The 20552-nt window shown below is 38.1% G+C and overlaps 1 protein-coding gene across 2 annotated transcripts in view; it reads right to left on the bottom strand.

The window, feature by feature from the left end:
• Positions 1-20552, bottom strand: part of USP25 (ubiquitin specific peptidase 25) — an 88968-nt gene that overhangs the window by 45301 nt on the left and 23115 nt on the right. Inside the window, exons 4-5 of one of the 2 annotated variants that reach the window (XM_054655086.2) lie at positions 11847-11970; positions 5607-5769 (exon numbers count right to left, since the gene is read on the bottom strand). In XM_054655086.2, the coding sequence (XP_054511061.1) occupies positions 5607-5769; positions 11847-11970 (287 nt within the window). The remainder of the gene's footprint in view (positions 1-5606; positions 5770-11846; positions 11971-20552) is intronic. The other variant, XM_077174501.1, reaches the window with a different exon arrangement.

Raw genomic sequence — 20552 nt, forward strand, 5'->3', positions numbered from 1 at the left:
TGCCCAAATTAAGTGATGTAAATTTAAATAACACCCCTAAACAATGCATCCTGTATTCTTTATTTTAACTAAATAAGCAACTATTTATGAGTCAAAATGAAAGGCATGATCCATTAAAGCTTTCCATACCTTCGCAACAAATTTTGCAATATTACAAATCACTAAATGTAAGGTAAGAGTATGAAATACCACACAAGCAACCTGAGGAAGCCAGAGACCACAGAAGCACAAAAAGCAGGAAAAGGAACATATTGTCAGCAAATATTATAGGATGACTGAATTTGGAAGAGACAGGTTCACTTTTCAGAGAAACAGAGGGAGTGGCAGAGGAATGGAAAGCAAGAAACTAGATTTCCAACATCATTATTGCTCTGCCCATGAAATTCTACAGAGCAGTTTCTATCATATCCCCCACCAACCCCTACCTCAGGCTGTTCCACAGTGAAAAAAGTGGAAAGAAAATATTCCATCAATGACCCTTTTAAGTCCTATGGGGATTGAACACTGAATGTTCTTCAGCCTACAACCTGGCACTGCATGCCCAGCAAAGCAAGGGACTCAGGAGCAATGTATAAATGTGCACATTTAATAATATTATGCTAGGCTTTTTGTATGAATGCACTACCACATCATCCACCACAATCCTTTCCATCCGTCATGACAAATAAGAAACATAAAATAATGTAAAAGTTAGATACTTGTGGTAGGCTGCTTTAAAGAAGAACAATATTGGCAAGTAGCTGAGCTACCAACTGGGAAGAAAATACTTGCTTGATTCTCATCCATCAAGTTGGTTCATTTCTTCCCAGAACTAGAATCAAAGGAGATCCTAATCCCAAATACACTGACATCAGGGAAACAAGAAGCCTGCTCCTAAACACAATGCAACAGAGTAAAATGCCAGAAGTGGTGTTAGGGACCCTGAAAATAAAAGTTAAAGAGCACCCTAGGAGATTTATGCTTACTAACTTCATTCAGCAAGCTATGCACTTTTGGGCAAAAAAAAAAATCCTACTCTGACAGACATAGGAAAAAGTGTGTGGGGATGCCAAGCCCCAGCTGTCCTGTTGGGATACCTCATTTGGTAAAGGGAGAAGCTGCAACCTGGCCCTCTGGAAGTCATGAGACTGGGGGAGAGAGTGCACATGGTACATGAGGAATGGCACTGGAGAAAGAGGAAACAGCAGCATTCACAGTACAGTTTTCACTGATTTCCCCACACACTTTGCTTCTCCCACAGAAATGTACCTTGGCACACTGTGACATCCTCTGAACCATCTGGGCATTTCTCATGGCACCTTGTCCACAGGGCAGATCCTGCCTGGACATTACTTCTTGTACATGACCAGAGCCCCACTTGGGACTCCAAAAGATAAAGTTTGTCTGGTGCAGTGTCTTAAACCAAAACATCTGGGGGAGAACTTGCACAGGCAGCAAACCTAAGAGATGATTCCAACAACATATCCATGCGCTGTTCTTACTTGCTTTCTATATCCCATGTCCTGAAAACTCTTGACTTCTGCTCAGCATGGGGTGAAGGAACCACTCCACAAGCTCCATAAATTTATTATTTCTAAGCCATTTTCAGGCTGTAAACTCTTACAGTCAAGAAAAACTGTGACGTTACCTTTTCACAAAGGGGCCACTAAAATCTACTGCAGAAAAGTAAAAACATACAGTGGTGTATTTGTGTTTTGTTTCTTTAAAGAACTTGATGTCATAAATTCTAATTCAAGAGCAGACATATGTAGTCACAAAAATGAGAATTTTTAAAAATTAATAAATAAAAAACCAATGCACAACCAACAGAAAAATAGTCTAAAGCCTCAAGATTTATGGGTCCTTTTATAAATGTTCCTCTAACTAAACAGTAGCAAAATCATGCATGGGTGAACTCCTGTCCCAAATGTAGGTTTATTAAAAGTTCAAGAAGAGGTAGAAAAAAGGTTGAGGAACTTGATTCATTTCTTGGCAGGTGACATGATTTAATACGGTTTTGTTCTGAAATACTGCCTTGGGGACTCAGTTTTAAATTAATGTTATTATCAAGTCAGAAGTCCTCAACAGCAAGGCAGATTTTTAGAAGTTACACTGTGGGAAAACATTACATTACCGGTCACTAATGCTGCTGAATGTAACTGTGGAAAGCAAAATTTTGTTTTGCAGCTCTCTGAAGAGAGACTCCCCTCTTCCTGTGCAGAAGAGGATGCCTTCCACATGTGCCTATTTCTCTACAGCACAAATAAATACAGGGTAAAGGCAACATTTCAAATGATGTTTGAATCTTGTTAAACCTTGCTGTCATGCACCACGAACGTCTCTTCAGGAATTTCGTACTCTTAATGCAAATACACAAACCATTTATGACTGCATTTCACTAAGTCAGTTAATTGGTGCCTATAAAACATACATTGCAAAAGGAAAGCATCAAAATGTCAAAATCTCTTTTTTCCTTAACAAGTACGCCTTAAATAGAAGGATGACTTTTTTCTTTCTTTGCAATTTAGTTTTAGATTATATTATACAATATATCATTGTGACTGACAGTAGTTAACATTTAGATATTGTTGACCTATGTGATGTGTCAGGTTACAAAAGCCTCCCAAAGAAAGCAAAAAACTACTTCTACATAGTCAATGCAACCCAAGTAGTCAATCTGCCCTGTGGATACATAAGTATGGTATTAGCTAATGTTCTAAATTAACATGCATTAAATTTCCTGGGATGGTTGCTTGAAACATAAATCTTCCTGGCTGACAGATAATATTAATAACCTAAATTTTCAACCAACTGAAGCTATAAATCTTTCACTGGTTTGCTTAAATTACATTCCATAGACCTAACTCCAGAAGTTTCACTATCTTTTAGGATCAAGCCATTATAATTCCAGACACCACAGATTTTCACATGGTATGGCTGGTGACCATAAGAACTAGCTAGGTCTCTTTCTAATCTGTTTTCAAGGTATAAAGTTGCACACTGGGTATAAATAACATGAGATCATAGGTCTAGCATAGGTTTTTACATTCTCTGCCCTCTGCTCTTATCTCTGTGATTAAGAAATTAAAAATGCAAGTTTCCATAAAAACATTTACCTAAAGATTTTCAGTTATATAAAAAATATAAAAAATTTCTTTAACAGAAATGCACATGCACATAAAATCAGTGCTTTAGATTTTGGGCTGCTAGGAATATAAAATCTGATTACACAACAGAGAGGGTAAAACACCAAGTCACATTAGCCCCATAAAGATCTTAATGGAAATATTTGCTTCTGTTAGGACAACGTTTCTGCTATTGCAAAAAGAGCTATGCATGCGATGGAATAAGGAAAGGGGGAGAGAGGAACAAGGGAAACATCAAAAGATATCCAGGAACACAGAAAATTCAAATATTGCTAGATTCCTAAATGCTGAAAAAAAAAAAAGGTCCAAGAACATAAAAACTTCAGTGGGAAGTTGAGAGGGTCATAGAACAATTAAAGAAACCTTTCAATTTCATGATCTACAGCATTAGCTAAACAGAATCTGCAGGTAAGTAAATCCTTCCCATTAAAAAAAAAAAACAAAAAACAAAACCAAACCAACACACAAAATGACCCACTTCAAACAAAACCAAAAAACCTCCAAGTCAAGCAGAACATGTATAGCAGTAATCCAATTTATGCAGTCTTCTGGGATTTCAGGGCAACTTTGGAAGAATTAATTTAACTAAGCTTTTAACTAAGCACCAGTGAAGTGAGATGGAAAGTCCAGGTACAAACAAAGAAGCAATCAAAAACTAAGAAAGGAAAAAGAGCCAACCATCTGTTCCAGCCTGAAGGGAGGTTACTGTAAATTCACCAACTCTGCACTGGTAAGTAAAATTCAGAAGTGATTGAAAAAGGACAGCAAGTTTTGACCATGTTTGCTCAGTAAAGAGATTTACAGTGTAGTAGAAACGTGAGTTGGCAAGTATGAACAGACAGAAACATCATATGAGATTGAGTACCTATGTAAAAAGAAAGCTATTTTCAAAACTGCTATGTGTACAGTGAGGTACCTGGTGGAAAGCAACTCAGGAATTTGTAGATGATGGGCACTAAACTAACTAGCATTATTCACATTATTGACCTGTGAGATCAGACCACACTACTCAGGGCTTTTTTTCAGGCATCTAAAAACTTTCCAAGGTTTGACAAACCCTGCACAGCCTCTCCGGGCAACCTCCACTGCCTGCCTGTCTTTATAGGAAAAATGCTTCTTTATATCCAGGCTGAATCTTCCTTATCTCTATGACTCCTATTGCCTCTCATCCTCACAGCATGCACTGCTCTAAAAAGCCTGGCTCAAGTACATCAGAAACCTCTTGTATTCTCCATGACTTCGTAAAAATCAGAGAGAGCTGCCTTGCTAAGACTTCTTTCCACTGTCTCTCATCACCACTGGATGCAGCTCAGTGGGTCCTGTGGACTTGTATGGGTCAAATTTGCACACTCAAATCCTTGTTCAGAATTCCCTCAACTATGTACAGGTCTGAGGTCTTAGAGATAGATCTCACTGATAAAGACTGAGGCAAAGCAAGGCACTGAGTACCTCACCTGCTCTATTCAGCCATATTCTCCTCACTCAGCCCTTTACACCCAGTATAACATCAAAACCTTTTCTTGTTACCCTAGACAACCTTTTAGGCATCAACTCAGGTCAGCTTTCACTTTACTAATACCATTCCTTCATGTCTGCACAACATCTCCAGTCTGCTCAGCAGCCCATCTCTGCTTCCAGATCCTGCACACTGCCTGCTTGGCAGTGAAGCTTGGCTATGAGCTCCCTGAGAGCAGAACAGACTCTTCTGGCAATCAGGGAATGCTCTTAGCTTTCCTAAGCATCTCTGCACTTCCACCTATGGAACCCCAGACACCAACTGTAGAAGAAGACAAAGTCTGTTCTCCTGAACTGGGTCTGGGTCCTGTTACTCCTTTCTCATGCCCAGCAGCATCTTAAACTCCATTATTTCGTGGTTGCTGCAGTCAAGAGTACCCAGATTATTCCACATGCAGTTCTTCCATTTCTGGGGAACAGCAGATTCAGCTGTGTATCACTGGCCCATCAGTGCTCATACCAGGAAGCTGTTCCTCATGCCCTTCAGAAATCTAGTTTGCTTGTGTCCTGCTGTGTTGAACCCAGCAAGGGTCAGGATGTTTACTGAAGTTTCCCATGGGAACCACAGACTGTAATGCAGAGACTTCCTTGCCTTTCAGGAGGCTGTGTGCACATCCTCATCCTGAGGAGGGTGATCTGTAGCAGACACAACTGTCACTGATGACAGCATGAGCTGCCTACACCCAGGATCTGCAGAGAGTCAACTCCTTGTCTTCAACAACTTCTTAATAAGAAACATTTTGAAGCTCACTTATATATGCTACCAGCACCTTCTACACTTCAATCTGACTTAGGGATAGACACATTAAGAGATGCAATAAATAAATAATGTGCAAAAAACATCTCATGCAGTGGCCTAAACTTTCCAAGAAAAGAGATTATTTTAAATTACTCACTTAAAATGAGCTGACTCACCTCCCAACAGACACAATGAAGAATGCCCACAGCTGATTGAAGAGTGCTTACCTGAATGACAGCACTAAACCAGCACGTGTTGCCAACATTCTTTAATCCTACAGGGCAGTTGTCTTGCCGCTTCCGATCATAAGGGTTTGGAGAGTCACTCCATACCTCTGGATGCGTCCTCTTTAAACTCGCTTTGTTTTCTGCAATACTGGCTTCTAGAACTCTTTGAGAACAGAAGGGAGGGGAAAATGTGAGAAAAAAACAAAGACCCCAGAAAAACAAAACAAAAAAACCCCCACCAAATACAAGTAAAATACATTCAGGTAGCAATATGGACATCATAATGACATCATTCACTTATTGTTGCTGAGCAATATATGCAATATTATATATATTATATTATATGCAATATATATTATATATTATATTATATGCAATAACATGCATCCAAAAATCTATTTTACTTCTAGCTATGCTACAGCAATTCTGTTACCTTTTGGAAAATGGTATTGGTGAGTGCATGAATCTCTTGTAAGAGCTCTAGATACAAGAGCCATGTCTACAAGTCATCAATTATTTAAGAACTAGATTCAAACAAGATGGAAAAATTTTAGGCAGCACTAATAGTACAGTGCTTTCATCCTCAAATGCTTTTATTGCTATGTGAAGCACAAAGTCACCAATCTTTTGTTTACTGACAGGAAGCCAAAGCTAGCAAGTCAGCTTTCAAAAAGGAAGGCAGTTTTCTTAGTTTTCCTTTTTGCAACTTAGGCAACTGTGTTAATCACTTTACATGGCAAGTAATTACTTTATGAGCCATGGAAAGACATCTCCCTGCAATTTTTCAAATGCCACCCAACATTTTAATTGTATGCTTCAATGACCACTTTCTTTGCTGGAAACTGTTCCTGTGTGATTTATGCTGATTATCCATATTTCACATGACAACAGGATCTGATGGGTGTGAAGATCTCCAACTCAAGCCTCATTTGATACATTATTTCTGTATCAACAGGTGGCTTAGCCTGGTGACAAAATACACCTTAAAAGTAATTTGTGTTAGGTGTACTCTAAATAGAAAGATGGAGATGGATGCACTGAGGTCATGTAACAGTGGCTCTAACTCATAAGCCAAGAGTCTGGCTTCGCACTACTGACACAGTAGTCACTGTTTCCAGCCATCCAGTCCAACTCTCAGACAAAAGGCTGAGCTCCTCTCCAACACCAAGCACAGGATTTCACAGGCTGCTTCACAAGCATTAAGCAGTCTGAGCAGCATGAAGAGCTGCCCCCTCTCAGTTCTAGAGTCACCAGCACCAAAGAAAGGCAGCTTTAGGTTGGTCTGTAAATGGAGATCCTCAAGGATAAAGTTCGAACTTCTCAGAAAAAAACACAGAAACAGACAACCCCCCTCCTCATAATCTCTCAATTTCCTACCTACATCTTTATTTCAAGCTATGCTCCTATCAAAGAAAGAAAAGCTATCTTACCAAGAACTATGAAGCATCATATGAATTTACTGAAGATAACTGTTCTGGGGAACATACTTATTTGTCATTGATACTTATTTCAGAAAAAATACAGTAAAAGAGGCATTCTAAATTTGAGAGACCATTTGATACAAATACCACTTTTGTACCTGTCTCAGAAAGAACCTAAATCTGGTAAATTCCTAAGGATTAATCAATTTATTTTTTACACCACCCTGTAAAGAGCACTGAAAGGTTAAGCATATAACCCACTAAGAGTTTCTATTCTGACATCTCTTCAAACACCGTATAGGGATGGAACCTGACCCTGATTGCTCCAAGAGTCTTTTCTGATAGCTTTTTCTAGTAAGAAAACCACAAAATGTAAAGAAACAGTCAAATTCATTTCCCTTTTCACTAATACAGTCCTTCAAAATTATTGGATGACCTACGTATCTCTGGTTTGAGAGCAAATATTGGTCAATGGGGACATTTTTTTAATGTCATACATAGTTCAGAGAATTTGTCATGCAGGTAGAATTGCTTAAAATCTTGTTTAAACTAAATTGAAGGGACCTTTAAAACTGACAGGAAGATTGACAGACTGGAATAAATTTAAATGATGTTGTAACTACTTCACACCACTTGTGTTTCAGGTAAAAAAAACCAAACTTCTCTTTTTGTTCTCCCCAGAAGTTCAAAAATATTTCAAGATATTTCAAGATTCAAGTTCAGAAAAATAAATACTCTCAAACTGAAACAGTTCCCTGACCCCGTGAGTATTACCATTCATCAGCTTAATTACTCACTAAAACTTCTTTGTATTTGAATTTGTGTTTCTTTAGCAGGTAAGGGATTGACTCCCTTCTAGCTCGACCTAAAACATGCTTCCATGTATTAATAAAGTATTTGTTTCTGAAGGCATCATGGTATTTTTTCCTTAATTCTACTTATAACATTATCTGTCCTCAGAGATATGCCATTTGCACATTCTCAGAGAGCACATGCAATACTGCACATTCTCTCTGCTGAATTAATTTTCCAACATAATGATAGTCATGATGCAGTTAAATCAAAAATGAAAAGTGAAATAAAGTGCAGTAAGCACAGCAAATAGGAACTTGATGATCAGCTAGAATGCTACATAAATAAATGTATTTACTAGCACAGTGAGGATATCTCATATAAAATGCTCACTGTCTTACATTCATAGTGTCACAAGTTTGGGACATGGCCTGGATCAAGAATCTTACACTGCTTGACAAAACAAGCATCCTTCCAGAGAGTTATGACAAAGATTTAGCAATTTTGTTGACAGAGCTGAAGCCCCACTTTTTGACCCTTGGGGACAACAGCACAGTCTCCAGCACAGAGCCATCAGCCAGCTGTTTGCAGTTTGACAAAGCCCCAACTCACAGGACCTACAGCTTCCACGCCTCCAAGGGCTGGAATCCTGTTTGGAGGGAAACACTGTAGCCAGGGTTAATTACTGCCAGGCTTGGCATGAGGCTTGAAAGCAGTGTTTTATTTCTCTGTAACAAGCTGGGCACAGCCAAGCATCTTTGCAGAACTGCAGGGGGTTCACCAGACAAAGCAAAAACCCCACAGCAAGGCAAGTGCACGGCACGAAGATTCTGTCAAACCACGCTCTAAGGAAGCCCACTCAACGTGCTGCAGAAAAGCCCACTCTGTCAGCTTACTCAGCTAAAGAGCATAGGAAGGTACTTGTACTGTGACTGTCTTACAGCTGGACATGCAGGAATATATCCCTGACTCTACAACATTCTAAAACTCCACCTTGGATCTACACACACAATGCCTAACCACAGTGTAGAGTCCCAAGCAGTTTTGATGACCCTGATTAAAAAAAAAAAGCTCAGGGGCTGTGCACTTCCTTTGCTGTGCACATCCTTCATGGACTGACAGCATGGACTCATTTTTATAGGGGCAGTACCACAGCCACAGCTGATTTCTCCTTCCAGTAATATCTCACTGGCTTCCCTAGTGAAGCCCTCTTTCACCAGCTTCAGACTTCAATCCACAAAAAGTAATATAAAAGGAGAAACTTCTTCACAACAGGAAACACACTGATCAAGCACATTTCTCTAGGAGACTTAAAGAGGAAACAGGAAAAGCTTTTAAACGTGCCACGTACAAGATGTTCAGCTCGGACACTCGGACATTTCAGATGCACTCTCTCAACACCTACACAGTAATCACATCTGTCCTCATCAGGCAGTTTAAAGAAATCACATTCAGGAAGACAAATTCTACGTGCATTACAACATTAATTACACAAGTCAAGAAATTCCATTAATACTCCCTTGGAAACCCTAACAAAATCTTCACAAATTAGGTTCCAAACCGCTATGAATACCTTTGAAAAAAATATCCATCACAGCAAAAACTACTTAAATATGCACATGGCCTACATTTTTTTTAATGAACCATTTCCACAGTTTAAATTTGCTTATTATTGACCTCCTATTGGATTTTTCCTTCTTCTTTTATCTAGAAAATCAAAAGTAAATGGCTGTAGCTTGACTTGTTTACAACCACAGTGTTCCATTTTTTGTTTTGCAAAGCTCTCCACAGATCATGCACTTTCTGTTGGAATGCCAACATTCTTCTGTGGGGTGTTAACTACAAAGTGGGCTGTTTTTTTTCTTTTGTCTTTTTGTAATAAAACCAGTCTAAATTCTGTCCTTAAGGAAACTGATTAAACAGTTCAGATTAAGAATTTAAGAATTCAACAACTCTGAATTTCCTATATTTGTTCAACACTGACATAATCTGTCATCAGCTCAGGGTGCTTCTTGCTAAATTACTGAGTTGATCTAATGTCTCAATGCTGCCAAAACCTTCAAGATCCTCATTCTTCTCTGCCTCCATTCACAAGCAAAGTCCCATTCCCTTCCTTGTGTCATGAAATACTATGGATCCTCCAGTGACTATTTTTACATGGCTTGTGAAATGAATTTGTGCAACAAATGATCCAAAGAACCCTCCAGCAAGCATAGAAAATGTGGTGCAGTGCACCAAGGAGGATATGACCTGCAAAAAGCTCTTCATTTGACATTGCACATGTTACTCTGAGCAATTTTGCCATTAGATGTGAGTCTCTACTTCATAAGACCAACATCTTCTCAACAAATAACCAGATTGACCAGATTGTCTAGATGTCTTTGTAGAAAAAAGGCATCCTTTGTTATTTTCTGCAGTCAGAAAGATATACACTGTAATTTAAGTAAAAAGTATTTATAATACTTAAATACTAAGTATTTATAATACCAATAATACTATGGGCTAAGGTAGGACCAAATGGGGGGGGGTTTAGTTTCAAAAGTAAAAAACAAAGTCTACAACAAAAATCCTAAATCTTCAAGGCTCCCAACAATTGAGCACAGCAGAAGCAGACAAGGCTTGGGTAAAGAAAAAGAGGAAGAAAATTTTCCATCTCCAGAAATAGGTCCATCTCTCTAAGTGCCTGCTTAAATCACAACTCTGTAATTACAGCAATTCTGCCTTTCAAAAAGGAACACGCAAGAGCTGACCTTCTGAAAAAAAAATGGACAGAACTTCCACCATCCTCTTGCATACATGCACATACTGAGGCTTCAGAAAAAAACAACCCCTTAAATCCTTCTTCCAGTTGTTAATGAGAATATAAACCCCTTTCATCCCACCCTTCCCTCCTAAAATATGCTATCTCAAATTCTTAAAACAAGATGACTTTTATCACAAATGGGGAGGCAGAGGAGTATGTTTATTCTCACAATTAGTGTATTTATTTTTCAAAAGGGAAAAGAAAATTACTGTTGATAAAGTAATACAAATAAAGCAATAAAATATCTATATTTTCAGAGATGGAATTCTCTAATAAGTCATTTAGCCTGTCAAACACAATGAACTGAGAAAAAGAATTATCATGGTTAATCTCCCCATCTAAATTATTTTTTTATAAAATTGGTCTTTTATGAGGAGGTAGTACTTTACCTCCTATCAAGGATCAAATCATTGCCTGTTTCAGAACAAGGCCAGCCACAAATTGAAAACTCAACATTCCTCCCAAGGCCAGTGACAGATGAAAAAAAAGAAACAACATCCCTCCCACACAACCCTACACCCAGGCTTAGTTCAAGTCCCAAATATTTCATAATTGTATCAACATACCAAAAACATACACTGTACAAAAAGTTATCATAAAATCTGACCAAAAGTTAGCTCAAAGACTCTTATCACACCCAGACTGAGACAGTTATGTTTATAAAGCTTGAAATCCAGAACTTCACTCAAAGCCTATAAATCTTACGTGTTAAATAGGTTAATAACATTCTTCATCTGCTAAAATAGAGCAGCTGCTCTTAGTGTCCTCAAGTCACAATATTAATACCCACTCCCTCAATCTCATCCCTAGCAAAGAGGGAAGAAAATGTTATTGTAAAATGACCACTGCAAAAAACAGGACAAAGTATTTATTTGCTTCTTAATTTATATTTTGGTTTTGTTGCTTTTTACCTGATACACAAGAGAAACTTATGGGTTTTGTTCCTATTTAAATATGACCACACATTCTCTATCTCCATCCACTTCCTCCATATTTAAAGAAATACAAAAATATGAAACATTTTATTAAATCTTAGTCCACACATAATAGACTATTTTCCAGTGTAGAAGATACAATACATTAAAGCAGCATCCTGAAGCCAGGCATATCAGTAGCACAAGTAAAAGTAAACAAGTTATTATTTGTTAAAAGTTTAAAAAAGCAATACAGGCCAATCTCCAACTCTTTAATTTAATTTCTGCTTTATATAAGTTGGTTGTTTACCTGCTAATGGCTTGTTCCTCATCTGTAATTCCAGTCTCCCTGAATGCCCTGTTTGATTCCTCCAAACTCAAGGCAATTGCCCTCTGAAGATCATCTTTATCATCTCCAGTGAGATCAATCACATCTGAAAAGCAAAACTATCTTTCTCAAAATTAAAAGTGAAACAGAATGAAAGGTAAGTCTTACTGTAGAGGAGAGAGCCCACGTGGATTGCTGAGTACCATTCCAGTCCATCCCTCCTGTGCCCTATGCTCTTGCAACCACAAACCCTGCTAACAGCTCCCTTCTGCCTCCAAGCCAGATAAAAACCTCAGCAGCTCACTCTTGACATGATGGGCTGTGGTTCTCCTTGCTCCTAATGTTCTTAACTTTCACAAAGTTATGGGACAAATTTAGGAATACATGTTTTCTGAAAGCCCTCTTAAAGCAATACACTTAAATGCATTACTTCAGCTACTGAGATCAGTTGCTTCAAGTAACACATGATGAAGAACCTTACTTAAAAAGGATACCTTAATTGAGCATAGTTGATTTTTCCTCCTCATGAAGGAACATGTAACAATGTTTTCCCAACACAGCCCCAAGTTCTACAAGTATTCTGTACCCTGGTAAACCAAATACTTTCACACAATTTCATAACAAGTGGAACAGTTCCTTACTCAACCTAATTATTTTCTATCCTGTTTGTGCATTCCTTTTCTGAACATATTTAAATTTTATTTCATCTCCTGAAAGTATCGCATCTCAGCATGAAAAAAACAAATACTGAAGAGAAAATGAGGACCCATACTTGGATAAATGGGGAATTTTGGATGGACTACTGACTGAAAACAGCTCTACTTCTGCCTTCTTCACCAGCTATTACTATACAAAGGATCAAAGACTGACATCCCCCATAAACCTCCTTACTTCCTGAGAGCAACAACAACACCCTTCTCCTAATTCAGGTGGGATCCTACTACACACCACAACACAAATCACGTCCCCATCAGGCACAGCCGAGCTTTTAGAGCAGCTAAGAGCCTACAGGAATGTCCATCAGCTGCACAAGACCTTCAAAAAAGCCAAGGTCACTGGTTATTTCTGACCATTTCAAGGGTCAGAAGTCTCTTTTTCCAAGTCAGACAGAAAGAAAGGAATAGCACAAAAGAGAACTTGTGCTATTATCAGATTTGCACACGGACAGGGAGCACCGGCTGGTTTGAGCCTCCCTCTTCCAAGGCCAAGTTTACCCAAAGAGTTATGAAAGGGAGTTGTCTCCAGCCTGGGGTTTGGCCATTAGAAGCTGAAAGGCTCTGGGAGAAAGAGATACAGAATTGAAACTGGAAACTGCTCACAAAGAGAGACAAGAGGTTTGTCAGCATTTCTGCTTCCACAGGCAAACCCAATTACTCAAAAACCCTTGTCTGTCTACGTTCTGACTTTTCTGCTGCATGGGCCAGCCCACGGTAGAGACTGTAGCTTCCCCTATTCCTCTGGGCTTTCTTTTATGGGATGCTTCTCACTGGATCAGAACAAAACACTAAACTCAGTATACAAAAATCATTGCCACAGTCACACACAAACAGAAAATGGGATGACGTGTCGTTGTAAAAAGCTGAAACCAGAAAGAATTTGTAAAGAAACTTTCTTGTTAACACCAGCATCTTCAAAACTTAAGTTTTAAACTCAGCCCTGTTTTCTCCAAATAATGGTTGAACTTCTATTTTATTTAGTGGGCCTTTAAAAGGGAGCACTCTTACCTGCAGAGTATACTGGGCAATCTGTCCTGACCTAGAAGTATAGAAAAACACTGTTGCTATAAAAGCAGCACTTCCTAATTTTATTCTTAGGTCTTTTACAGTCAGCTCAGATCTTCCAGTGTAACAGAAGGGTACTTCAACTCAGATGCCTGAAATTCTCCTTCAGAAATACTAAAGCAATTACAACCACCACCAGCAGAAGTCTCTCCCAGAGAAGTTTTGATAAATATGCTGCCACGCTGAGAATAACATAATTTGGGCAAAAATACCACCTCAGCCTGGGTCACATGCAACCCCAGCTCTGTCCTACAGCCTGACAGCAGAAGAAGACTAGAAAGGTTGACAAATGAGAGGATCCCCTCACCACACACACACACACACTGCCTATTATGATCTAAAATGTGGTGCTTGTGCTGTATTTTCTGCACATTTACAAGGAGCCACACACAGCCCCTCATCTTGCCTGGAGCCAAGCTGTATTTCTCAAAGTAGGAATAGTGGTCACAACCCAGCAGCCCCACACGCTGATGGACAAGGATGGGATTACTCTGGTCACTTCCTTACAGAGAGGAATGTTTCTTGAGCAAGTCTCTAGTCAGGTAAGAGTGATGACATTTTTACATGACAATAAAGAAAGCAAGATGAAGAAGTCAGCTTGTCTATATGGGGACTATTTTCTAGAAAACAACTCAATGTAGGTGAAAATGATGTATTTAAGAAAACCTCCCCCATTATACAAAAATCTATCTGGATCAACTCCAACTCTCACTTCCATTAAAATATTCAACTTCTTTGCAACTCCTTAGCTCTCTAATTTTTATTAATCTATAAACCTTACGTATTTAGAAGTTTATTACCATTCATATTACCAGAAGTTACATAATTTTAATATTAAAACCCCAAATCTTTTACTTCCCTTTGCTTTCCAAGAGCAGATGAGACAAAAGTGTTTTGGCATGCAAGGGTTTTGGAGCAGACACTATAGGATTCTCTTTAGAAATGTTCTATCCATACATTGCTCCTGCTCTGCAGAAAGAAAAAAAGACAACAGAGTGAAGACACACTGCCAGATATTACCACTACATGTGAGTGGTACAATCAATTTAAGTCACAGGGGGCTTACCTAGCATAATTTATGTCAAAAAATACATTTATTAATATCAGCTCAGCCATGGTAACCTATTTCATGAAAGCTTTTAGTTCAGAGCAAATGTAACATAAAAATGGTTTTGACATTTAAGCTAAATGTCTTTACAGCTCACACAGTAACTCATTAAGCTGCAACACCTCACATACAACTTGAATCCTAAATCATAAGATATTAAAGAAGACTTCAACAGAAGTCACAAAAGAAGGGTAAGTCTGAGACTAAACTCTTTGCTCTAAAAATCAAAAAAAATTATATATATTGCCTTGTCTCCACATCTTGCATTTCTTTCACATGGTTATACATTATACAAATATGTACATATAATACATGAAATTAATGTAATTTTCTTTTTTTTCTCATTTTTATTTTAAAATATCTTCATGTTTTATAAATTCTTGCATGGGGATGCTAATGTTGCAGCTATGAGTAATAAAACTCATTCATGAAACTGAGCTGCTGAAGTTTCCTATCTGACCAACAGATTACTGGTTTAAGTATGAGTTTGAAGAAAACCAAAAAATATTACTTTTACTCAAAGTTTTTATCAGACACACAAGTTTTTTTCTGTGATAGGCTGCAGGATGCATTTCATAAAAGTATGGAACTAATGCCTCTTGTCCAAATTTAGTTCTGTGACTTTAACTTACACATGCCAGCTTTGTAATATTCCTCTCATTTAGCCCACAGAACACTTCAGTTCTCACTGGCTCATCCTCATAAAGGTACTTATTACTTTAATGTCAAATAGCCTTAGAAAATGCAAACATTCTTAACCAAGCCATGACTAGTAAATAAAATTTGCTTATGAAAAAATTCTCCATTTTTTGAGGTGAAGAAACTTCTCATCAACACAGTCTGGTTTAGTGCATGTGTGTTTATTCAATGAAAACTAACATTCATAATTAATCATCTGTTTTACTAAGAAATGTATTCTTGGCTTACAATATTATTATTATATAATAATGTGTCCATCTGATACATAAGGTTCACAGAGTTTGACACTGTAATTCTACAAAACAATTTTAAGTTGTATATTGAAATTTGGGACAAATACTGGTGTATGTATAATAAATGCACACACTATATCTATCCCCATAGATCTACCTTTTTTTTTTAAAAACCAACTTATTAATCTGTTTACTTAGGAAATTTCTATCATGATTTAAATAAATGGTTCTTACTTGTTTATTGCCCAGGTCATTAAAATAATTACTGTGTTGTTGACTTGGTACTTATATGAGGAGGAGGCAGAGAGTAGGAACTTCAAACTTAAGTAGGCTGGGAAACTCAGCATGAGAGACAGATCAGAAGTAGCAATTGAACTCAGGGATAGGCAATAAACATCCACAGTGATGCAACAATTGGAACAGGGAGAAAAAAAATGAAGGGGCAGCCTTGATGGGTTCAATAGAGCAGTGCCAAGTATGAAAATTCAGCAGCAACATTCCAATTTCAACACATAAACAATATAGAAGTTTTTTTAAAGGGAGTTGAGACTACAACTGGTTTATTTATTACAAGCAGAGCTAACTAAGCAAGACCCTACATACTGCCACCTATTCTGTGATGTTAAATTCACAATGGTTTCCTAAGGTGAAGATTTAAAGGAATTTATGTGGCTGTATTTGCCAATTTTGGTTAAAATTGGATGTGGGGAGAGCACCCAGCACCCCTGCAGCAATTCAGCCAACTCAAACCACTGTACTGGTGCAAGAGCTTGTAAATATTGGCCACCACTATCCCACAGCTTCCTCATCTCAGCTGTATTTACAACATCCTGCAATTCTAACACCTTAAACTGAAGACTCCCACACCTATGGGGAAGGAGAGAGGCAATCATGACACAAAGCAACAAGTTAATGTGTAAGATGAAAAGAGGACCTCAAGGTACAAGACTCCTGACATTTTGAAGTGGGGACCTTGACATATCAAGCTGGCAAAACTCCCAGGAACCTGGATGGAGATGACACAAATAATCCTTGAAATAGAAGGAAATGTCATGAAGACACATAGAGATGGCTGAGTTAGGCAAGGTGACAGAAGCAGCCACTGTCAAATTCTACTCACAGAAACAATAAATGAACAGCTAGAAGCTAGAGAATGAGGACTGACTAGGACTTGTGCCAAGAAGGATCCAGGAGCTACAGCCGACTCATGTTCAATCTGCAATTCACATCATCCCAGAACTGAAGAAAATAGGAAGTGTTACACTTCTGTCAGAGTACTACGTGGATATTTATAGAGATTCACCTATTTTTCTGAAGAACTAAGCTGATGTCTTCATTATAATTTTGAGTGCCACAGCTCAGGAAAGAAGCATACTAAAGAATGCCTAGATGAGAAGAAAAAAAAATGACAATAGGTATAGGAAATGCATCCAAATACTTGAAAGGAATTTAGGCTGTTTCATTTAGATCCGAGAGAAGTCTTTTGATACACTGTCTTCAAGCATGCAACATGTCATCTGAGATAAATGGAATGAAGTATGCTATAGTTTCCACAGGGGCACACAAGGAGTAAAGGACTTAACCTGAAGCAAAAGGGATTTAGGCAAGACACTAGGAGTCTAAGGTAGGGGCAGTGAAGCTCCAAAAGAAATTACCCTATAAACTTTTCAGAGTCTCTAGAATGCAACAGTAAGAAATGTTTTATAAAGATCACTTCAGAAGGATGTAGGTACCATTGAGCCTAAACTCTACCTGACTGGAAAGGGCTGAGTGACTTTTGAGACATATGCAAAGGCTCAAAGTATGAACAGGAAGATATAAAAAGGCAGAAGCCATGAAGCCTTCAATCCTCAAATTGCTCTGTATGGCATTTCATAGTTACATTGTAATATGCCCTTATAAAAGGGCTTGAAATCTTTTGTTTTGGCTATGGAATGTGCAATTGCAAAGACTAATAAGTCAGTTTTAATGAAAAATAACTGGGTTTTCAAAAGAAGGGAAGGAGAGAATTTGTCCTGACAAATTTCAGGACAAATTTGCGCTCAAATTTCATAGGAACACAACACAGCTTCCAAAATACATCTTTTCACTCTTTTCCTTCCTTTAACCCTAAGTTCTTCAAGTTCCTTCAATAATAAGAAGAAAATGGATACATTCTTAGTAATCCAATAGTTATGTAGTGCAGCCACAGATGAAAATACACAAAATTACTTCAAATGGGAATAAAAAGGTTTCTTGAGAAATAAATAAAGTGAAAATATTTGGCAGTACTACTAAACTTCTTTTGTTTTTCTTTAAGTACAATGCCTAGGATTTCCTCTACCAAGTGAAACACTGAAATTACCTTGGACTAAAAAGTGTGCATCTGTACATTGAAAGTCTAATGTTTAAGCATTTTCTCCTCACAGAGCGCAAGAAGGGCAAGAAAGTGTTAAAACCACCTTTGCAAAAGGATCAGATTAAGCTTGCATCACTGTTGATGTGAAAATACTACATTTGCAGGTGCTTGCACATGCCATTTTGAACAGACAAAAAGCAAAGCATCATGAGTAACACTGGTTGTGCAAGTCAGTCTTTATTTAACAGATGGAGCAGGTTTAATGAAAACCTATTATCCTATTATTTTTTTGCAGCTACTGAAATGTTGCATTTGATAATAAGAAAAACCAGGTCTCCTTATACCTCCTACCATCCTGTCTGCAACTCAAACCATTTATGACCACTGTTGCTTTTGAAAGAGCCAGGGCACAATTCTGGCTGTTATGGTACACAGTAGCATTTTCATTTTACCCCTTTAACTAAGTAACCACATCAAAGAAATGTAGTCAGTCAAACTCACATCTGATACATCTTTATGCAAGGAATACATTCAACAGCCTTCCTAAATGGCTGGAGGTTTTCTGTGGCATAGGACAGCTCTAGTATTTATCTGTGACTCTCTCCTTCCCAGTCTGGATGCTTTAACTTGGCAGGACCACAAAGCTCAGTGAGTCTTAACATCCCCAGTTCCAAACACACAGAGGTACTTAAGCAGTAAGGAACAGTAAGGGTGAGTTTTAATTAATTAATGTAATTATACCTATGTGGGATAATAAAGGGAGTCAAATTTGAGAGACAAGATCCTGTCATTAACTCAGCATAGCCACTGAGAACTGCTAATACATGTTCTTTTGCAGTAGGGAGCAGTGATGGTCAAAGCCATCTGCTGAAGATTTCCCATCCTGTGACCACCCTCCCATTCCCTCCTCACAAGTCACTGCCCTTTCACACCTCCTGACATGACAGTATTTACTAACACAGGGCCCTGAGACTTGGCCTTTTTGGTGCACTGCATTTTTTAAATCTAGAATCCAAAGAATTACAGGCAAGCACCTTACAAGGAAAGGTTTCTTCCAGAAGCATTCAGTAAATCACTACAGGAGCTTGCAGGGGGGGCTCCATGGTCACACTGGTTTTGACTTTTGTTCTGCTGTAGTGTTCAGTTCTTGCCTTCTAAGTCCTCCAATATGATGAAAATTTCACAAAGCCTTTATCTCAATGTGTTTCCAGTCTAACTAAAACAGCAAAGACTGGCTAAGGACTCTCATCTTTGTTGCCAGTGAGGACCTGACCAGATATTAAAGATGTTTAAGAAAAATTTCAAAACCTACTTTTCCCACAGCAGTTGGTGTTTCTTGATCACTGACTTGTCATGCTGTGTAACTGTAAGGAATCTGCCTTCAGCCCTCCAGAGAAGAGAAGAGAATCCTGAAATTCACCTTGGAATGTACAACTCAAGACCTACCCTTCTCAGTTTGACCATCTGCCACGGGAAATGTGGGCTCTTGCATCCCTTGTCACCTCATTTCTTCAGTAAGGGTGTACAGCACAGTAAGTGACAGTAAAACTAAATACTTCTATTAATGGGATTGCTATTAAATCTAATTAAACACAGACTCCAAGAGAATCCAGCTTATTATTCCACTGCCATAGTAGGTTGTCAGTACTAGAAACTATGACAGTGGTGAGTTGATTCTTAATAGCCTTCATTCCCTCAACGGCAATTTTCCGACACTGAAAATTAAACACATGGGGAAGGTTCTGTGTTTTCCTTCCAAAGGAGTGAAAAGAAGAAATACACAAAAAACCCCAAGCCACCCACCACAACTTACTGCATGGATAACACAACTACCTATAATGCTCTCAGGACACTTTATACAGGGTTGCTAATAATACCAAGGATTTAAATGCAGTTTTCAGGTTGGACATGCTGAGAATAAATTAATCTCTAATTAAAGAAAAAAGTTTAAAAAGTTCATGTCAAGGTTCTACAGACAAAAGATAACTGTACAATTGATAAGGAAATCTAACTAAACTTCTTTACATTGAAGGCACCATGAGCAAAACAAAGGAGGAAAAAAAACCTACTGCATGAGGCATTAAATAATCTTACTTGTTTAATAAAATCTACATAGATGTACTAGATATATGGCCAAAGAACTGATATGTAATTAAAATATTCTCCATCTGCATTGGAAATGGCGTAAAGTAAAGCATCAAGAAACTCAGATTTTACAGATATCAATCCCACAACAAAACTTACTTTGACTTTTACTTCTGTTATTTCCTTTATTTATTTGCAGAATACATTTCTTTTCTCCCCATAAAAATAACTATACACTAAAGCAGAGGATTAGAACCTGCAAGACTTAAAGAACTGCAGGTTGTAGGACCTCATGTATCAACTAAATGAAATTGTTTAAAATTGGGTATATTTAATGCTAATTTAATATATAAAATACCTACTCTTTTAGTACAAAATTCACACTTAACCTCCCATTTCTCCCTTTGGGATAGTCATTCCTGTCAGGGAGGAGCTACTCTTAAC

The sequence above is a fragment of the Agelaius phoeniceus genome, chromosome 2 (genome assembly GCF_051311805.1).
Source record: "Agelaius phoeniceus isolate bAgePho1 chromosome 2, bAgePho1.hap1, whole genome shotgun sequence".
Lineage (NCBI taxonomy): Eukaryota > Metazoa > Chordata > Aves > Passeriformes > Icteridae > Agelaius > Agelaius phoeniceus.